The sequence below is a fragment of the Ranitomeya variabilis genome, chromosome 5 (genome assembly GCF_051348905.1).
Source record: "Ranitomeya variabilis isolate aRanVar5 chromosome 5, aRanVar5.hap1, whole genome shotgun sequence".
In the NCBI taxonomy this organism is placed as follows: domain Eukaryota; kingdom Metazoa; phylum Chordata; class Amphibia; order Anura; family Dendrobatidae; genus Ranitomeya; species Ranitomeya variabilis.
Genome location: NC_135236.1, coordinates 408,723,772 through 408,742,739, shown reverse-complemented (window position 1 = coordinate 408,742,739; position 18,968 = coordinate 408,723,772). Strand labels below are relative to the sequence as shown.

Below are 18,968 nucleotides of genomic sequence, written 5' to 3'. Positions count from 1 at the left end.
ACCATTTGATTAGTCATATTCCGACACTGTGGAATTCCACTCTGCACATAGCCTGGGCCAATGCAGTCCAGATGTGGTGCAAATCATGATTGCAGAGTTGGTGTTGGTGAAGGACCTCTGCACTCTTCTGCAAAGTTCTGAAATGGCTATTTAGATGGTTAGCACTGTCGATGCCTGCATCAGCATCACTATTCCAGTCATCTACATGCTGGAGCACAATTTGAATAGTCTGCATGAGGAGGTGATGGTCCCAGAGGAAGAGTTGAAAGCAGAGGAGGATATGGATAACAAGGTCTCAAAATTTCCAGACTCTCATCGCACAGGCGGGTGCCATGGGAGGGTGGCTTACAGCAAGCATTGAGGGCTCATCGTACCAAACTAACTGTTAGTGAAGATGCAGGAGCCAAGGAACAAATGGAGGAGGACTAGGTGATGGACGCAAAACAGTCAGGAGATGTAGAGGATAATGATCCGCTCTCTCTCTCCCTGGGAACGTCAAGGCCTCATCGCAAAAATATTAGCAGCCGCATTGTAAGTGGCATAAGCAATTTCTGTGAGTCGTTTAACATGTTTTTTAGACCAGCCTGTGCACCAGCAGAACAGAGTACAAGTGTGACACATTGAGACCGACTGGAGGGGATGGTGCAGGAGTATCTGAGCTCGACATCAATGCCATCAGGAGGGATTTGGACCCTTTTGCATTTTGGTCTTCAAAAATGGAATAGTAGCCTGTGTTCACCTGTCACACCTTAAAGGTTTTGTCATGCCCAACAGCCAGCGTTCTCTCAGAACGTGTCTTCAGTGCTGCTGGTGGTATCCTGACAGATAAGTGTATCCGGCTGTCCCCTGAAAGTGTAGACCGCCTAACTTTCATCAAAATTAACAAGTCTTGGATCTGCAATGACTTTTGCACCCCAGTCGCAGACTACAGACTAGGCGATGGTGTTGTTTTTAGTGTCATGTATTGATCTCACGTTATTGCAGTCTGTGCCATCTTTGTGGTGTCTGCTGCACCTGCTGTTGCTACTGCTGCTAATGTTACAAACAATTTTTGGAAATATGGAAACTCCACGTTGGGTCTCTGTCTGGTGAGTTGCCTGTGGTTTAAGGTGTGTCATTGGCCTATTATACTGTTTCTACTCTGTGGAAATGGATAACACTTTATTGGTGTGTGGCAATTATTTTGTTGAAATGTGGAGACTGAATGTTGGTTCTTCATCTGGCTGGTTGCCTGTGTAAGTAGGGCTCCCAGCCAGGCAGGCTTTCACCTACTTTCAGTCAACTACCTGTGTTACTTTCCTTACATTTTTCTGCCGATCGTACTGTATGAAACTGATGTTTGTGCCATTTGAGTGTGGCTGTCAATAAGTCACTGATGTAACCTGAAAGATAAGAAAATCAAGTTAGATTATACTCACCTGGGGGGGGGTCCGGTCTGATGGGCGTCGCGGTCCAGCGCCTCCCATCTTCATGCGATGATGTCCTCTTCCTTTCTTCCTGTCACGGCTCCTGCGCAGGCGTACTTTATCTGCCCTGTAGAGGGCAGAGCATAGTACTGCAGTGCGCATGTGCTGGGAAAGGTCCAAGAAGCCCAGCAGCTGCGCACTGCAGTACTTTGCGCTGCCCTCAACAGGGCTGATAAAGTATGCCTGCGCAGGAGCCACGACAGGAAGCAAGGAAGAGGACATCATCGCATGAAGATGGGAGGCGCTGGACCTGGACTGCAACGCCAATCGGACCAGACTGCAGCGGACCGCCCCCCCATGTGAGTATAATCTAACAATCTAACTCAGAATGCTGTAGATAAGCCCCTGATGGCGGTGGCCGGAGCTTATATATGAAAAAGTAGATGACAGATTCCCTTTAACCACCAGGTCTTCATTAAAACTTCAATTACAAGCTGTAAATCCTGGGCCAGGCCCTGATACCTCATGCATGGGCCATGGCTCACTGCTTCTGTGCCATTATAAAAGGTTCTAATGTGTGTCAATTGATCAGTCGACAACCTGTGTTACTTTCCTTACATTTTTCTACCTATAGTACTGTATGAAACTGATGTTTGTGCCATCTGAATGTGGCTGACATAAAAGAAAAAAAAATATTGCAGGTGTTGCATGAGGAATCAGGTTTCCCAGCTAATAAGATTTATACCGCTCCCTTAACCTCCAGATCCTCATTGAAACTTCAATTCTAGGCTGTAAATGCTGGCATGCCTGACTACTGTGCCATTTTAACACTTCTACTGTGGGTCAATTGATGCCACTTTTCATGGTGTCTGCCCCTAATTTGAGCTTTTTGGGTAGCTCCCCTCTCCCCAAAGGTGTTGTCTATGCATTTGATTTTGCCTCCCATTGAATTCAGTGAGGTTCGGATACGTTCGGCGAACATAGGTCCGTTCGCAGAATCCAAACCAAACCATTAAAGGTTCGCTCATCTCTAGTCCTGTATACCCTTATTTAGTGGCTATTGCTACACTAACCAATTAACAGTATGTTGTTTAATGTTCACCCATGAACATCACTTTTGTAAATTTAAATGGGTAAAAAATTTGCTGCTTATGAACTTTGCATTATGTCGTTACAGCAGTTAGAACTCTCTTTGAGCTTAAAGGAAATCTGTCAGCAGGATTTTGCTGGGCAATCTGAGGACAGCATAATGTAAGGTCTGAGACATTCATTTCAGCAATGTGTTACTTATTAGGCTGTGTGCAGTTGTTTCAATACAATAAGTGTTTTATTAGCAGGAGATTATCATCACGTGGTGTCCACGTGAGATCTGGTCCAACTCTGCACCCACCACTGATTAGCAGCTTACTGTCAATATACAATGTACACAGAAAGCTGTGGTGTGGGTGGGGTTAGCTTTCTGAGGCCTGCTAAATGCTACATCTAAAAACTCTGATTGTATCACCATCTGCTGCACCCAGTAAATGAAGTGATACGTCAATGAAATCATACATAACAATGCTTTAAGATGATGAAGCAAAAACTTTGTGATTGATTCCCTTTAAAAAGACATTAAAGTCAGTGATAACTTCTAAGTTTCCCCAATTTGTGTGTTTAGGTAGCCAGAATTTTGACATTTAATTCTAAGTCTGTGCTGAAGATTTGGAGCTCTGTATTGCAACTAATAAAGACATGATCTTATTATGTGAACATTTCTATATATAAAAAAATGTGCTGTATGTTACTGATGTTCACTGTAACAATATGCCAAACACACACCATACCAGATCTATTTATATTTTTTAATTAAATTGGCCATGAAGATAAGACTATTTTAAACTCCAGTTTTAGACTATCCTTACCTTATGTATGAAGATAGCAGAGTGGGTGAATCACAACAAAATGGAACTAAAAATCTCTTGGATACAGTACCTCCTCTTATATCTTCAAGACTCGATAGTGGACACTCTTGTAGCCTAATAATGGCAGACGTTGAAGCAGTAATTCCTAGATGAGAGCAGGTGAGCCTGTAAAATAGGCAACTAATACTGGCAGGCTCTCTCTATTACCAAAGATGTTTCCTTTTTAGTTTGATTACCTAGAGTTTAAAGGGGATTTGCCATGTCCAAGATCCTATGCCAATATGTAGTAGATGTAATAATAATAATATTAATAATAATATAATAATAATTAAAGCAAATATTCCCAATTAGAAATGTAGTATAGTTCTTCTTATAAGCTGTGTTTCTTACCCAATGTGCTTAGGTATCCAAAGTTTTGACCACTAACAACTAACTAAAGCTACTGCAATGTCCTGCACATGGGGATATGAAATAGCAAATCAGAATAATACTACATTTCCAATTAAAGCTTTCAAGACTAGTGGCTTGCAAAAAGATACCCAGTAAAATTTAACTTTTAATATTCTATTTCAAATTTATATAGATATATAAGAAAAATCACAGTCTAAATCTGGTATTCCACTCCATCTGGATTTGTAATCTGTAGGCCTGTAGGGCCTTGATTGGAATTGCTTTGTATTAGGCCATTAATTAATAAGACCTATCCGGGTCAGCCAACGATGAGTGGGTGTGCCATTAGTGTTTCTTGTAGGGTGCCAACCTGCAAGGCAAGGCAGGGTAAGCAGTCAAGGGACAAGTAGAGAGAGATAGAATTATTATTGTCCTTTTTGGCATAAACCAATTATACCTTTTTTTTGTGGCAGAAATCACGTATTATTTATTTCAAAAATACCATATTTATCTTATTACCTCTAGTATGGAGGGTTTTTCTTATCTAAAAATTGTAAATAGAATATGAAAAGTTAAATTTTAGTGGGTATTTTTTTGCAAGCTACATTTTTCTAATTGGAAGTATTTGCTATTCTCAACTGTTTTCCCAGCTTCACTTTCAACACTTGGACTGTACTGCCATGGCTGGCAGAGGAAGAAAAGAAACAAAAATACAATTCTGTGACATACAGTATAGAAACAAGGGTTTGGTTCATTGGTGGCTCCATGTTAAATGTTTGAATATATCAGTTTATTTTTTGGTTTATTAAATTAAACTGTGAATGTAATAAAAAATACTATAACATTGTAACATTTTTATTCTACAGGTTACTGATATGATGCTTCAGGACACTCAGTACCCTGATTGGGGTAAATCTGCACGAACCTTTTGGAGAAGGGGAAATATACGTATAATCCTGTTTTGGTAAGCAAATTTGAAGTATAAATTTTTTTAAGGAAGAATTCATTTGTTTAGTCGTCCTGGCTGATATCATATAGGATAGGTCATCATGATCTTTCTTATGTATAAGGGTGGATTTACACCTCCTGGTTTGCGACGTGAAATGAACCCCAGTCTAGTACTTGTTTGCTGTTATTTAATATCCAGTTTAGACAGGCCGATTGCAGGTCCTATCTTAATAGAAAGATCAGTAGTAGATTGTTCAGTGTGTATTTGCTGTGTAGGGTTTCTACTCACTCGGTTGTGTTTGAGGTAGGCACAGAACCGGGTTTCAGTAAAAATGTCCAGGCTGGTTTATTAAGACTTCTTAAACTGATCCAGAAACCACACAAAACAGCATCCTGGGCACAAAGTGAAAACACAGAGTAAATAGTTCATACAGTATTGCAGGTTAACCCACTCAGGTTAGTGTCCAGCTCTTGAGTCCTTTAGCAAACACGAGCAATACTACTCACCTCCAGACAAAGCCACTGAATGAGACAACTGGTCTCCTTTATATCTGCCATATCACTCCCCGGGGTGGGGATATTTGAACAGCCAGTCCCACCTATCTCTCTGACTGCTCATAAAAACTCAGCCCTGGACACTCCTTATTAACTCTCTCAGTACTATAAGTGCTGGAGTCTGCTTTTACGGGCATACATCACTGAGGCTATCAGTAATGATGATACATATCTCCCCTTGAGGATCTGTCCGGTGGCCATCTTACAGCTGACAATGTTCTTGGCAGCACTTGTTCTATTTATACACTATGATGTGCTGCCAAAAATAATGATTTTTAAGTCAGCTTCAAAATAATCTCACCTTGCAGTAATGTTCTTTCACTATAATTGGGCAGTATAAATCAGTTAAAGGGTCCCTGAAGCTTGAAATCTCTCTAAATTAACTTTGTACTTGCCTTCATCTGCTACTCATATTATTAGCTTATCAGGTTGCATAGAAATAAAAAACAATGGTCATTTCTGTATCTGAAGCAGATGTAGCAGGCCTGGATTTGTCAGTCAGTTATGTCCTTGGTGCATCGTGATAAATTGAACAACTATGATGAAATATTTTGTTCTACCTAAACTCCAATAGCTTTTCTAAAAAACAACACATCTGAATTTTGAATTTCAAATAAGTTTTTCTAACTATTCTCACCCTGAATGTGATTATATTTTTTTCTGAACATCTATCCCCTTTTTTTGGTGCTTTATCTACATTTGATGCTGAAAAAGGACTTGACACATTGGGAATTATTTGTGTGATTGGTATTTCATGGACTGAGAACACAAGTGGGTCTTCTGAATTAGTGGCCGCAGAGGTGACTTTTTAAAGTTTCCAGCTTGTCTATGACATTAGATTAGTGTCAACACTGGACAAGATCATTTCTTTGGCAACATGGGACTCATGTAGAGGTGAAACACATAGCTCTTAGTCCCTGATGCAAGATTTGTCACATGGCTGTCTATATACCATATCCTACTTTTAATACTGGAGTCTTTATACACATGTGGTCAAAATTGTTGGTACCCCTCATTTAATGACCGAGAAACCCACAATGGCCACAGAAATAACTTGAATCTGACAAAAATAATAATAACTTAAAAATCTATGAAAATGAACAAATGAAAGTTAGATATTGCTTTTCAACCATGCTTCCACAGATATTTTTTTAAAATAAAACTCATGAAATAGGCCTGGACAGAAATGATGGTACCCCTGAAAATAATGTGACAAAAGGGATATGTTAAATCAAGGTGTGTCCACTAACTAGCATCACAGGTGTCTACAATCTTGGAATCAGTGAGTGTTCCTGTATATAGGGCTATAGATACTCACTGTGCTGTTTGGTGACATGGTGCGTATCACACTCAACATGGACCAGAAGAAGCGAAGGAAAGAGTTGTTTTAGGAGATTACAAAGAAAATTATAGACAAACATATTAAAGGTAAAAGTTATAAGACCATCCCCAAGCAGCTTGATATTCCTGTGACTACAGTTGCACATATTATTCAGAAATTTAAGATCCATGGGACTGTAGCCAACCTCCCTGGATGTGACCGCAGGGGGAAAATTGATGGCAAATCAAAGAGACGGATAATACGAATGGTAACAAAAGAGCCCAGAAAAACTTCTAAACAGATTAAAGGTGAACTTCAAGCTCAAGGAACATCAGTGTCAGATCGCACCATCCGTTATTGTATGAGCCAAAGTGGACTTCATGGGAGACGACCAAGGAGGACACCATTGTTGAAAAAAATTATAAAAAAGACTGATATTTGCCACACTACATGTTGACAAGCCACAAAGCTTCTGGGAGAATGTCCTATGGACAGATGAGACAAAAATCTAACTTTTTGGCAAGGGACATTATTATTATTATTATTATTATACATTTTTATAGCACCATTTATTCCATGGCGCTTTACATGTGAATACGGGGAAAATATTGACAAATACATTAAACATGAGCAAAAAACAAGGCACACACAAGGTACATAAGGAGGGAGGACCCTGCCCGTGAGGGCTCACAGTCGGCACATCAACTCTATGTTCACAGGTGGAAAAATGGAGCATATCAAGAAAAGAACACTGTCCCTACTGTGAAACATGTAGGAGGCTCTGTTATGTTCTGGGGCTGCTATGTTGCATCTGGGACAGGATGTCTAGAATCTGTGCAGGGTACAATGAAATCTGAAAACTATCAAGAGATTCTAGAGAGAAATGTGCTGCCCAGTGTCAGAAAGCTTGGTCTTAGTCGCAGGTTATGGGTCTAGCAACAGGATAATGACCCAAAACACACAGCTAAAAACACCCAAGAATGACTAAGAGAAAAACATTGGACTATTCTGAAGTGGTCTTCTATGAGCCCTGAACTAAATCCTATTGAGCATCTTTGGAAAGAGCTGAACCATGGCGTCTGGAAAAGGCATCCTTCAAACACGAGACAACTGGAGCAGTTTGCTCTTGAGGAGTGGGCCAAAATACCTGTCGAGAGGTGCAGAAGTCTCATTGATGGTTGCAGGAATCATTTGATTGCAGTGATTGCCTCAAAAGGTTGTGCAACAAAATATTAAGTTAAGGCTACTATAATTTCTGTCCAGGCCTATTTCATGAGGTTTTTTTTTATTCTGTGGAAGCATGGTTGAAAAGCAATGTCTGACTTTCATTTGTTCATTTTCATAGATTTTTTTTATTTATTATTATTTTTGTCAGATTCAAGTTATTTCTGTAACCATTGTGGGTTTTTCTGTCATTAAACGAGGGGTGCCAACAATTTTGACCACATGTGTATGTGACAGCTGGACCTTTAAGCCTCCTCTTAGGCTCTAGAACAACATTTATTGTACCTGTTCACAATCTAGGATGTGTCCTGATTTTAGGACTTTCTGTATTTATACAGATTTAGTATCTTTTTATTTGTTGCTAGGTAACCGTTCACGTACAATCAATGTGCAGAAATCCTTCTCTTCTATTTGTTATGGAAAATGTTCAACACAGTAATTGGATTTGTAATGAGCGAGTGTATTATTCCTGTCAATTTCATCCTAAACTGAACCCTTGTGGAATAGTTTATATTGTAGGCATACTTTTAATGAGCTTTATTGACTTGGAAATATAAAAAGATAATTCCTTTGTGCCAAGTGTCAAATTTTTCAGTTTGGGTCAAAACTCACATTCTGCAACCAAGCTCAAACAATAATTAATTCTGTAAAAGATGGCTATTAATATTTTTATAAAAGTAGATTTGTGATTTTTAGTGATGGGCACATTTGTTTTGAAAACGATTGGCAAACATAAATTTGGCACGAATATGGCACATTCGCATTCGTGATCCGAAATGCAAGCAAATTTTTATCAAATCGGTAAAAATTGGTAACATTCGGTAATGAGTGTGTGAAAATATTTTCGCTGCCACAAAAGTATTTTCAGCATTTTTGCAACGATATTGGTGGTGTTACTGTATCATGAGCGTTTTGCATATGTTTCATGAGGGGAAGGGATTTGCAGAGCTCAGAGGCGTTGTGTTCTTGAGTTTTTTTTCCTTACTTTGGGTGCACATTGCGGCTAGCCAATCTGGGCGCAGGAAACATCCACAATGTCCTGACACCACGGCTTGTGTCATTGGCTGCTGAAATCACATGTCCCTCTCCAAATAAAGAGCGGACATCTTGTTTTAGCACCATTTTGACAATGTAACAGCGCAGAGAGGCTGCTCCTGACTCTGGCACTGATTGGAGCAAGCTAGTTAGCTAGGCGGTTGTATATCAGTCAGATATTGTAGCTAGCTAGTGTCGAGTGTGGCTGTTAAATTTACCTTCCAGCATTTTTTTTTCCCATTACTGTGGTCAACGGATAAAGCCAGCAGGGTACATGTCCTACAATTTTGTTGTGCACTGCTTCTAATGGGCTCCATGCATGAGTACAGCATTCTAACTAATACTTTTTCACTAGCTAAATGTGAAACAGCCTGTTGTATCCCACCTTTTCTTTAGTGCTGTGGTGATATGAAACTGTCTGCAGACCTAACACACATTAAAAAAAATTATAATTTTTATATTGCAAAAAGTTAGACTGCCCGTCGTATCACACTTTTTCATTTTTTGGGGTTGAAATTAAGCTGTATGCAGATGTCACGCACATAAGGCTACTTTCACACATCAGGTTTTCAGTGTCAGGCTAAATCCGGTGAATGTTGGAAAAACTGGATCCGGCGCAGATTTTGAAAAACTGATGCGACGGATCTGTTTTTTGACAGATCCGGCTAGCCTATCTAGATTATTGGATAAAAAAAATTTGGAGCATGCTCAGTTTAAAAAACCGGATAAGGCCGCCGCATCCACCTTTTTCCGGCTCCCATAGGCTTTCATTGTAGCAAACAGCCAGAAGCGCCGGATCCGGTGCTTCAGGCTTTTTCGCCGGAGACAAAAAACATTGCAGTAGACGTTTTTTCCAGACGCCGGAATCGGAATTTTAGCCGGATCCAGAAAAAAACAAAAGGAACGCTGGGCCATGCGGCGCGATCCGGCGCTAATACAAGTCAATGGGGGAAAAACCGGTTTCGGTTTTTATTTTTTCCAGTTCCGGTTTTTCTCTAAAGAGCTGGATTTAGCCTGAAACAAAAAGCCTGAAGTGTGAAAGTAGCCTAACCAAAGCATTTTTTTCTCTTGCTAAATGTCATACAGTAGGGGACTTGATTTTAAAATAGTTTGTAACATCTAGTGTGTTAAAGAGTCCTGATCCAGAGGCCACAAAAAATTATTCAGTTCCTAGTATTATACAGTAGGGGACCTGACATTAAAACAGTTTGTAGCATCTAGTGTGTTACAGAGGCCTTATCCAGAGGCCACAAAAAAATTCTTCTGTTCCTAATGTCATACAGTAGCAGACATTTGACTTTCAAATAGTTTGTAGCATATCTTCTTTGTCATACAGGACTCATCCACACTCAAACAATTCTTTGTTCTGTGACTAACGCGTGTGGTGCAGTGACCCCTGATACAGTGTGTGCTCCTCGGGATATGCATGGAGGCGTATCTGTGGCTATAATGATGGTGAAACAGTGACTGGCAGAGTTGTAAATGGCCGATATGTGTCGCAGAGGGAGTCTGCACTGTAAGCCTGAAGTAATGTTGTTGTTATGGGCCTTTAGTCCCACAAGTGTTTGTATAATTGTGAAGGGAGGCTTACAGGGCTAGTTATGAGAGCTGGGTGGGTCGAACTAGCCACACACACTACCCATCTATGGGAGTGGTTACAAGTACATAATGCGACCAGGCTGTGAGTCACATGGTTCCTGTGGTCTCTGCAATGGAGTCTGTAATGGTTCCTGTGCTCTCAGTAATGGAGAGTGTTTAGATCCTGGACATCTTGTGTGTTGGGAGGTCCTGTGTGTGGACCGGATCCATGACCAATGCACTGAGAGGCCGTGGATCTGGGAGACTTGTGTTTTGGGAGATCCTGGGAGTAGGATTGGATCCCTGAATAGCGCACTGTGAGACTTATGTGTTGGGAGATCCTGGGAGTAGGATCAGATCCCTGATAAGTGCAGTGAGAGACTTGTGTATTGGACGGTCCCAGGTGGGGACGGACGTTCTGAACAGCACATGCAGTGGCCTGTGTTGGAAGTCCTGGGAGAAGGACTTCCTGAATAGCACAACCTGTGTTGGGAGTCCTGGGAGTAGGACTTCCTGAAGAGCACATGGGAAGGAGTGTATGCAGAGTCTGTGATGGCACTGTATTGGGGGAGCTACAGCCCGTCTGAGGATCTGGACTGACTGATGTGTGCCTGACAGGCAAGTTGGTGATCCCAGTTTGGCAGTTTCCCTAGAGGAAAGAGGACTGACAGGAGTCAGCATGTGGAGCAGGAGCTCCTGGAAGGTAACCCAGAGTATGGGGAACTGTGTGCACTGACAGGGGTCAGTAATGAACTGTGTGGTCTCCCACGGTAACTGGACGAAGTGATGTCCATCGCGGTTAGAGACTGCGAACCAATGTAGTGTGCGCCAAATGACTAGAGACATTGATACTGCGTACGGACAACCCCGGGAACTAGTCAAGGAGGGCTGGTGGGTGTAGTGTCTGAAATGTGAGTTAAAAGCCGTATCTGAAATATCTAAGTTAAAGCCGCAGCTTAATGTCACCTGTTGGTGCCTATTGTGTTCCATGAAGTGTAATGGACTGTGCATGACCCGGTTTATGATGCCATAATAAACCACATGGACTGTTTATGAGAAAAAACATACCTGTGTGACTGAGTCCCATTGCTAAGCGAGTGTCCCACAACACATGCAGTAAGCGCTATCTCACACTCGATACAGCACGCCATGTTTCACCGTGGAAATTACTGCCGCTGAAATTCAGCTGTTTGCATAGATGGTAAAGAGCTCAAAACTAATTTTTTGTTGCAAATACTGTGCTACTACCACACGATCTGAGCAACATGCCTGTGAAAAAGGGAGGCTGTGGTGGAAAAGGAATTAGGCTTGGTGTTGAAAGTGTAAGTGGGGCAGGTGGTAAGGTTAGTGAAAGCACTTGTGAACCAACAGCATCACGTCCTATGCAAAGACATCTGACAACTTCTGTTGCTGGATGGGCTGCTCCACTACCTTTCTTTGGCAGACGCACAGCAGTATGCCTTGTTGATAACTCCCAGAAAGAGCATGTGCTCAAGTGGATGGCAAGCACAGCTTCAAGTGACCTCTCCTCCTTTTCCTCCACCTCAACATCACACCCAGTACAGTCCACAGAGGTGGCACCCAAATTACCCTTGCTTTCCCCACTGACTCCCAACTCTCCAACTGTACAACTGACTGTACGGAACCACAGATTGGTGAGTGTGAAGAGCTGTTCACACATTAAACCCAATGGTCATTAGGTGTACTCAAAAGCTTCAAGTAGTCAAGAGGAGGAAATCTAAACCAATGCCCAAAATATTTTTGGCTTGGATCCAGAGCAGGATGAAGTAGGGTCCGAACAGCATCCTGACCCTCATCGTCAGACGTTAACCCCTGGGTGGTGGCGGTGATCCTGATCAGACTCTGATATCTGAGGCTAACATGGACTTTACTGTGCTGTCAGGTCAGGAAGAGGAGGAGGGTGACTCTAAGGGCAAGGAATGTGATAACACAGAGGATGAGTAGGAGGAAGTGTTAGATCTCAGTTGGCGTTAACATAGAGGCACACTGTTGAGTTGGTCATCTGAGGAGGAAGATGAGGAGGTTACGTTGCGCCATACGTCGCAGACACCTAGTGATGTAGCCACGACGAGCAATGCATCCTCAGCCATAACTGTGGCTGTGACCAGCAGCGTCCATGGGTCTGCAGCTTGCAGGTGTGGCAAGGGTTGCCTAGCCTGGGCCTTTTTTGACACTGCAAAGGATGAGCGAACTCATGAAATCTATCAACTTTGCAAAAAACAGAGTAGAGGTAAAAAGTGCAATAATTTGACTACTACATGTATGAACTTTCACATGCGCAATCAACATGCGTTACTGTGGGAATCCCACTGTGCAAAAATGAGGACCAATGGGCCTCAACAACCATCACCCACTTCATCAATCGCATCTGCTGCTTCTTCCTCCTCCTATTAGCATTCCAACTATTGTGATGCAGGTCTTTGACCACAGAACCCTGGGTTCTTTACCCTCTCCAGTCACGCTCTTGGAGAGCCCCCAGTCAGCTGTAACGGAAGTGAACATGCTTGCTGTTTTTGACCGATATCAGAGAACGAGCACACCACAACTTTCTCAATTCACCGTAACATCTCCGCCTGCACCTCTCACAGTCCAGCAGTTTGTTTGTTTCACCGTACTCTGCTTTCACTCAGCACTGCAGCCAGACCACAGTTCCGCAGTTTTGGTCATGTAAAAGATTGTTTCCTTCTACGCATGACAAAGCTAAGAGGTTGAACTCCACCATCTCCAATCTGTGGACCACGGAAATGCTGCCTTTCCGCCTGGTAGATACAGACGGTTTCTGAAAGCTTATGGCCGTCGCAGTACCCCAGTACCAATTGCTCTATTACTTTCTAAGAAAATTGTGCCTGTGCTACACCAGCATGTAGCAGACAACATCACCTTTTCCATGACTAAATCTATGTCTGCCAGGGTGCATTTCACCACAGACACTTCGACGAGTAAGCATGGCCAAGGATGTAGCATCTTGCTGACTAGGCACTGGGTGACTCTGGTGGCTATGGTGGCAGGCGCTGCTCTACAAGTTTTGGAATCCCCAAGGCTTGCAAGACCAAACTATACATTTAACACTTCCTCTGCTGCTTCTGCGCCCTCAACCTCTGCCTTAATGAAAAACACGTTCCAACACTGCAGTGCGAATCCCCACCACCTATGTACTGCGCAGCCAGGGCTAACCACAATCAGGCAGTGTTAAAATTGGTATGTCTTAGAGATCGCAGTCATGCAGCTGAAGAATTATGAAAAGCTCTCCAGGCTGAGTTTGATCAATGGCTGTCTCCGCTGAACCTGCATCTAGGGAAGGCTGTGTCCAATAATGGTGTGGCAGCCTCACGGCGAGGCAGGCTCACACACGTGCCTTGCATGGCTCACATCCTCATCCTGGTGGTACAGCATTTTCTCCTCCACTATCCTTGCCTGGGTGAGCTGCTCCAGAAAGCATTGAAGCTGTGTGCTCATTTCTACGGTTCGCACCCCTCGGGTCATCGACTTGCATCGATACAGAGGTCTTTGTCCATGCCAGTTACCAGGTTGATATGCGATGTGCTGACACGGTGGAATTCCACTCTGCTCATGTTGCACTGACTGTGGCAGCAGCAACAAGCCCTGATGCAGTTTATCATGTCATATAGCCTGGGCCAACACAGTATGGATATGGCGCATATGACGTTTACGGATTAAGGACCTCTGCACCCTTCTGCACAGTTTTGAAATGGCTACTAAGATGGTTAGCTCTGATGATGCAGTCATCAGCATCACTATTCCGGTCATCTATATGCTGGAGCAGACTTTGAATAGCCTGCAGGAGGAGATGGTAGTGCCAGAAGAAGAGGAGGAAGCAGAGGAGGATGCAGAAGGGATAACATTATCTACAAGTACCAGACTGTCATCATGATTCAGGTTTGAATTTGTGGCAGCACTGGTTCTACTATAATTTAAATTTAGCTTTTTTCCTTTCAGGCCAGCAAGGGTTAATGTCTATTTCCTTGCTGTCAGCTGCTGCGTTGCTGATCAGCTGATGTGGGTGGTGACCACTCCCACCATCGTTTAAATAGTCACCTGATGCATCAGCTGACTGTCAGTGATAGAGTAATCTATGTTGACCATGTCTGGAATAAGGAGCTTTCTGGCTGCAGTGGTGAATCTGCTTATTTTGTGGAGTTTGTGGTCCTGTGCCTTTCCTTTGCTGTGTGGTGCTTTGCAGCAGAGACAGTTGTTAAGTTCCCTTCTTTCTGTCTGTCTTGTGTTTGTCACTCTTACTGTGTTGTTACTCATTTGCAGTGGTGAGGCTAGCGTCCTTGCCAGCCAGTGCACTAGTGCCCTAGTCAGGGATTAGTGAAGTGACAATCAGGGTTCAGGCACGTGACAGCGGCAGGGGGGGAAGGACCCACTTAGGGTATTAGGGGAGTGTAGGGACAGGCTCAAGTTGGAGTTCAGGAGGTGCCCCCATCCCTCGTTCCCTACGGTTAGCGCTGTCCTCACCCCATTCCATCCCGTCATAGGTATAAGTTATGTCGACCGCTGGTCTTATCCTTGTCGGTCATGACAGTTGTTATATGTGGCATATTTTTGTATGGAGCATCTTATGGGGCCCATCATAAACTTTATAGAGCATTATATGGAGTGTATTTTGCATGGAGCATTATATGGGGCCCATCATATACTTTATAGAGCATTATATGGCGTGTATTTTGCATGGAGCATTATATGGGGCGTGTTTTGTATGGAGCATCTTATGGGGCTCCTGATTCAATATGGATATTCAAAAACACTTAACCTACTGATGTCTCAATTAATTTTACTTTTATTGGTATCTATTTTTATTTTTTAAATTTACCAGTAGCTGCTGCATTTCCCATCCTAGGCTCATACTTGAGTCATTAAGTTTTCCCAGTCTTTTGTGGCAAAATTGGGGTCTCGGCTTATACTCGAGTATATACGGTATATAATTTATATAATGTGATGTTCTGGATTTTATTTCTAATATTCTATCTCGAAATGTTAAAATTAACCTACCCTAAAAATTATAGACTGTTCATGTCTTTGTCAGTGGGCAAATTTACAAAATCAGCAAGGGATCAAATACTTATTTCCCACACTGTACGTTATTCTTGCAAGGACTAATCCTGACTTTATACCAGCAAGTGTGATCAGTCAGAGTGTCTTAGTTACACTGGGTAACAAGCTACTCATATCTATGTTAGCAGGTGTAGAATGTGTACTGTAGGTGTTAGGGATAGCGGAATGCACCAAGTAATAGAGAGATTGATACGAGGTGCGTTCGCAGCCCAGGGTCCACCATGCAGAGATACCTGCTGCAAAGTAATGGAGGATGGAAACTGAGCTCACACGTGGGTTAAACTTCACCCCGTGTGAAATGAAAGCGAGCTCTGTTGCCTCACAGAGTCGCGCTGTACACAGAGAATGATACCCTAACTAGGGTTGTGCTTGCTCTGGAACTCTTCTGTGCTAGCCGCACACATGAAGGAACCAGATGCTAAGCCAAGGCTAATTGCCCTCACTGATGCTAGCTGCCTGCCTGAGTGTACAGCCCCAAAGCTAAACAGATTCACACCACATATAAACTGAGTGGTAGAGTATCCACTGGCAACAGCCAAACACAAATGATACTAGCACATGGCCGTGCGGCCATGCGAACCTTTTATAGTTGTAGCTCTCCAGGACCTTCCTAGTGAACCAATAGGAGCTGCTACAGGACCTGAGCGTGTGACCCCTGACCTCCAATGAGAGGTCTTCCCTTGGGCATGCGAAGAAAGAGAAAAGCAGAACTTAGTCCCAGGAGTGCCTGCTTGCCGCCGAACAGTACTGGTTATAATGGCTGAACCTGGAAGGGCAGCAGTAACCAAACATGCAGTATCTGTCCGAGCCAGGCGCTGGGACCGACGTCTCCGCTGAGCTGGTTTCACTGCGGCTGGAGAAGAATGGGAGACCGCAGCAGGCATGGTTCGAGATTCCCCTGTGCAGCGGCAGGAACTCGACACCTAACAGTAGGTTCTAGGTATATTCTAATTGCTCCCATACACATTAGAAGAAAATTGGCTGAAATTTCTCATTTCAACCATTATAAATGATGATTAGTCACACCTCATTTCAACTGATACCTGATTGACAAACTGTTATTGTCGTTCAAAACACAGATATGCTATGTTTCACTTTTCGCCAATGAAAAAAAAGCATTGGCTGCATACTCGGCCAAAAACATCTAACACGTGCAATGTAGTCTGACATGTTCATTTTTTCATCAACAAACTGTTCACCTGACCAATTAATGATCTTTCATCAGCCCCTTTTTATTAAATGCAAATGGGTACCATTAGATTTATCTGGGGCCATGCCTTTTATTTCAAAAAATAGTTGGGAGCTGCGAACAGATGATTTTTACAAAATTATTTTAAAAAATGAATAGTGCCCCTAATGCCACCCTTCGAGGACTCAAATTTCTATCAAACTATTAGATCTATTATAGATCTTAACTTTCAGAGTTTCTGGCTTATAAACGGGATCCCGCAACCCTCTGTGGTCCTCCAGAGTAGCAAAATCATGAAATTTGGATGTTATCCCAAGATACAACCAAAACAGTGCTGCCGATTTATGTACATAGCTGATACCAATCAATAACAACTGTAATTGTGTTGTGAAATCCTGGCATGCACAGTTGTAGACACCCTCCCTCTGCTGCCTCCATCACTGGCAAAATGTGATGATCTTCTGCTTTAAACAAAAACGTCACTGGTGCATTATGTGTTCAGAGATTACTGATTGGTCACGTCGCTATACATAATGCTGTGTACATAATGTGGCAATGCTATTTTAGTTAAAGGGTGTCTGTTAGCACAGAATAACTGTTCAAACCAAATACAAGCACTCAGTCCTAGGCATTTTTTTGTCCTGAAACATATACACTCACCGGCCACTTTATTAGGTACACCTGTCCAACTTCTTGTTAACACTTAATTTCTAATCAGCCAATCACATGGCGGCAACTCAGTGCATTTAGGCATGTAGACATGGTCAAGACAATCTCCTGCAGTTCAAACCGAGCATCAGTATGGGGAAGAAAGGTGATTTGAGTGCCTTTGAACGTGGCATGGTTGTTGGTGCCAGAAGGGCTGGTCTGAGTATTTCAGAAACTGCTGATCTACTGGGATTTTCACGCACAACCATCTCTAGGGTTTACAGAGAATGGTCCGAAAAAGAAAAAAAATCCAGTGAGCGGCAGTTCTGTGGGCGGAAATGCCTTGTTGATGCCAGAGGTCAGAGGAGAATGGGCAGACTGGTTCGAGCTGATAGAAAGGCAACAGTGACTCAAATCGCCACCCGTTACAACCAAGGTAGGCCTAAGAGCATCTCTGAACGCACAGTGCATCGAACTTTGAGGCAGATGGGCTACAGCAGCAGAAGACCACACCGGGTACCACTCCTTTCAGCTAAGAACAGGAAACTGAGGCTACAATTTGTACAAGCTCATCGAAATTGGACAGTAGAAGATTGGAAAAACGTTGCTTGGTCTGATGAGTCTCGATTTCTGCTGCGACATTCGGATGGTAGGGTCAGAATTTGGCGTAAACAACATGAAAGCATGGATCCATCCTGCCTTGTATGGAGCATCTTTGGGATGTGCAGCCGACAAATCTGCGGCAACTGTGTGATGCCATCATGTCAATATGGACCAAAATCTCTGAGGAATACTGTTGTGGATTCTGTTGGTGGGCTCCCTCTGGTGGTTACTGCTGGTACTGGGTGACTTTGGTGGGTTGCGGCCTTTGGTTTCCACTTGTCCATCAGTGGCTGGGTGTTTCCTATTTTACCTGGCCTTTCTGTCATTTCCCTTGCCGGCTATCAATGTGTTCAGATGTGCTCTGTTTGGTTCCTGCCTACCTGCTCCCAGATCTTTCAGGATAAGCTAAGTGCTGATTTTCAGTTGTTTGGTTTTTGGTCCAGCTTGCTTAGAATGTCTCTATGCTAGCTGGTTGCTCTAGTGGACTGAGGTTCTCCCCATGTGCCATGAGTTGGCACATGGGTTCTTGTAATCTCAGGATGGTTTTTTTTTATTAGGGTTTTTTGCTGACCGCTCAGTCCCCTTTTGTATCATTCTGCTTTCTAGTTTTCAGCGGGCCTCTATTTGCTAAAGCTATATACATCATCTCTATGTGTGTGCCTTCCTCTCATTTCACCGTCAATACATGTGGGGGGCAACTATACCTTTGGGGTTAATTCCTCTGGAGGCAAGTGAGGTCTTGTTTTCTCTGCAGTACTAGTTAGCTCTTAGGCTGGTGCGTGGCGTCTAGAACCAACGTAGGAACGCTCCCTGGCTATCTCTAGTTGCGTTTGTCAGGCGTAGGGCAGCGGTCAGCCCAGGTTCCATCACCCTAGAGCTCGTCCGATATTTGTTATACTTTGCTTGTCCTGTGCTATCCCTAGCCATTGGGGATTCATGATAGTATAGCCGGCCCACAAAGTGTTAATTGTTTGGGCTGAAGCAGGAGGAAAAGAAGTGTTCAAGGAAAATTTTTTTTTTTTTTTTTCCTTCAGAGTTTTGCTGCCTAGCCCTTAATTGCTGTCTAGCTGCTT

The 18,968-nt window shown here is 43.0% G+C and overlaps 1 protein-coding gene across 2 annotated transcripts in view; it reads left to right on the top strand.

Moving 5' to 3' along the window:
- TMEM117 (transmembrane protein 117) overlaps window positions 1-18,968 on the top strand; it is a 606,553-nt gene that overhangs the window by 365,991 nt on the left and 221,594 nt on the right. For both annotated transcript variants that reach the window (XM_077265138.1, XM_077265137.1), the window contains exon 5: window positions 4,564-4,661. In XM_077265138.1, the coding sequence (XP_077121253.1) occupies window positions 4,564-4,661 (98 nt within the window). The remainder of the gene's footprint in view (window positions 1-4,563; window positions 4,662-18,968) is intronic.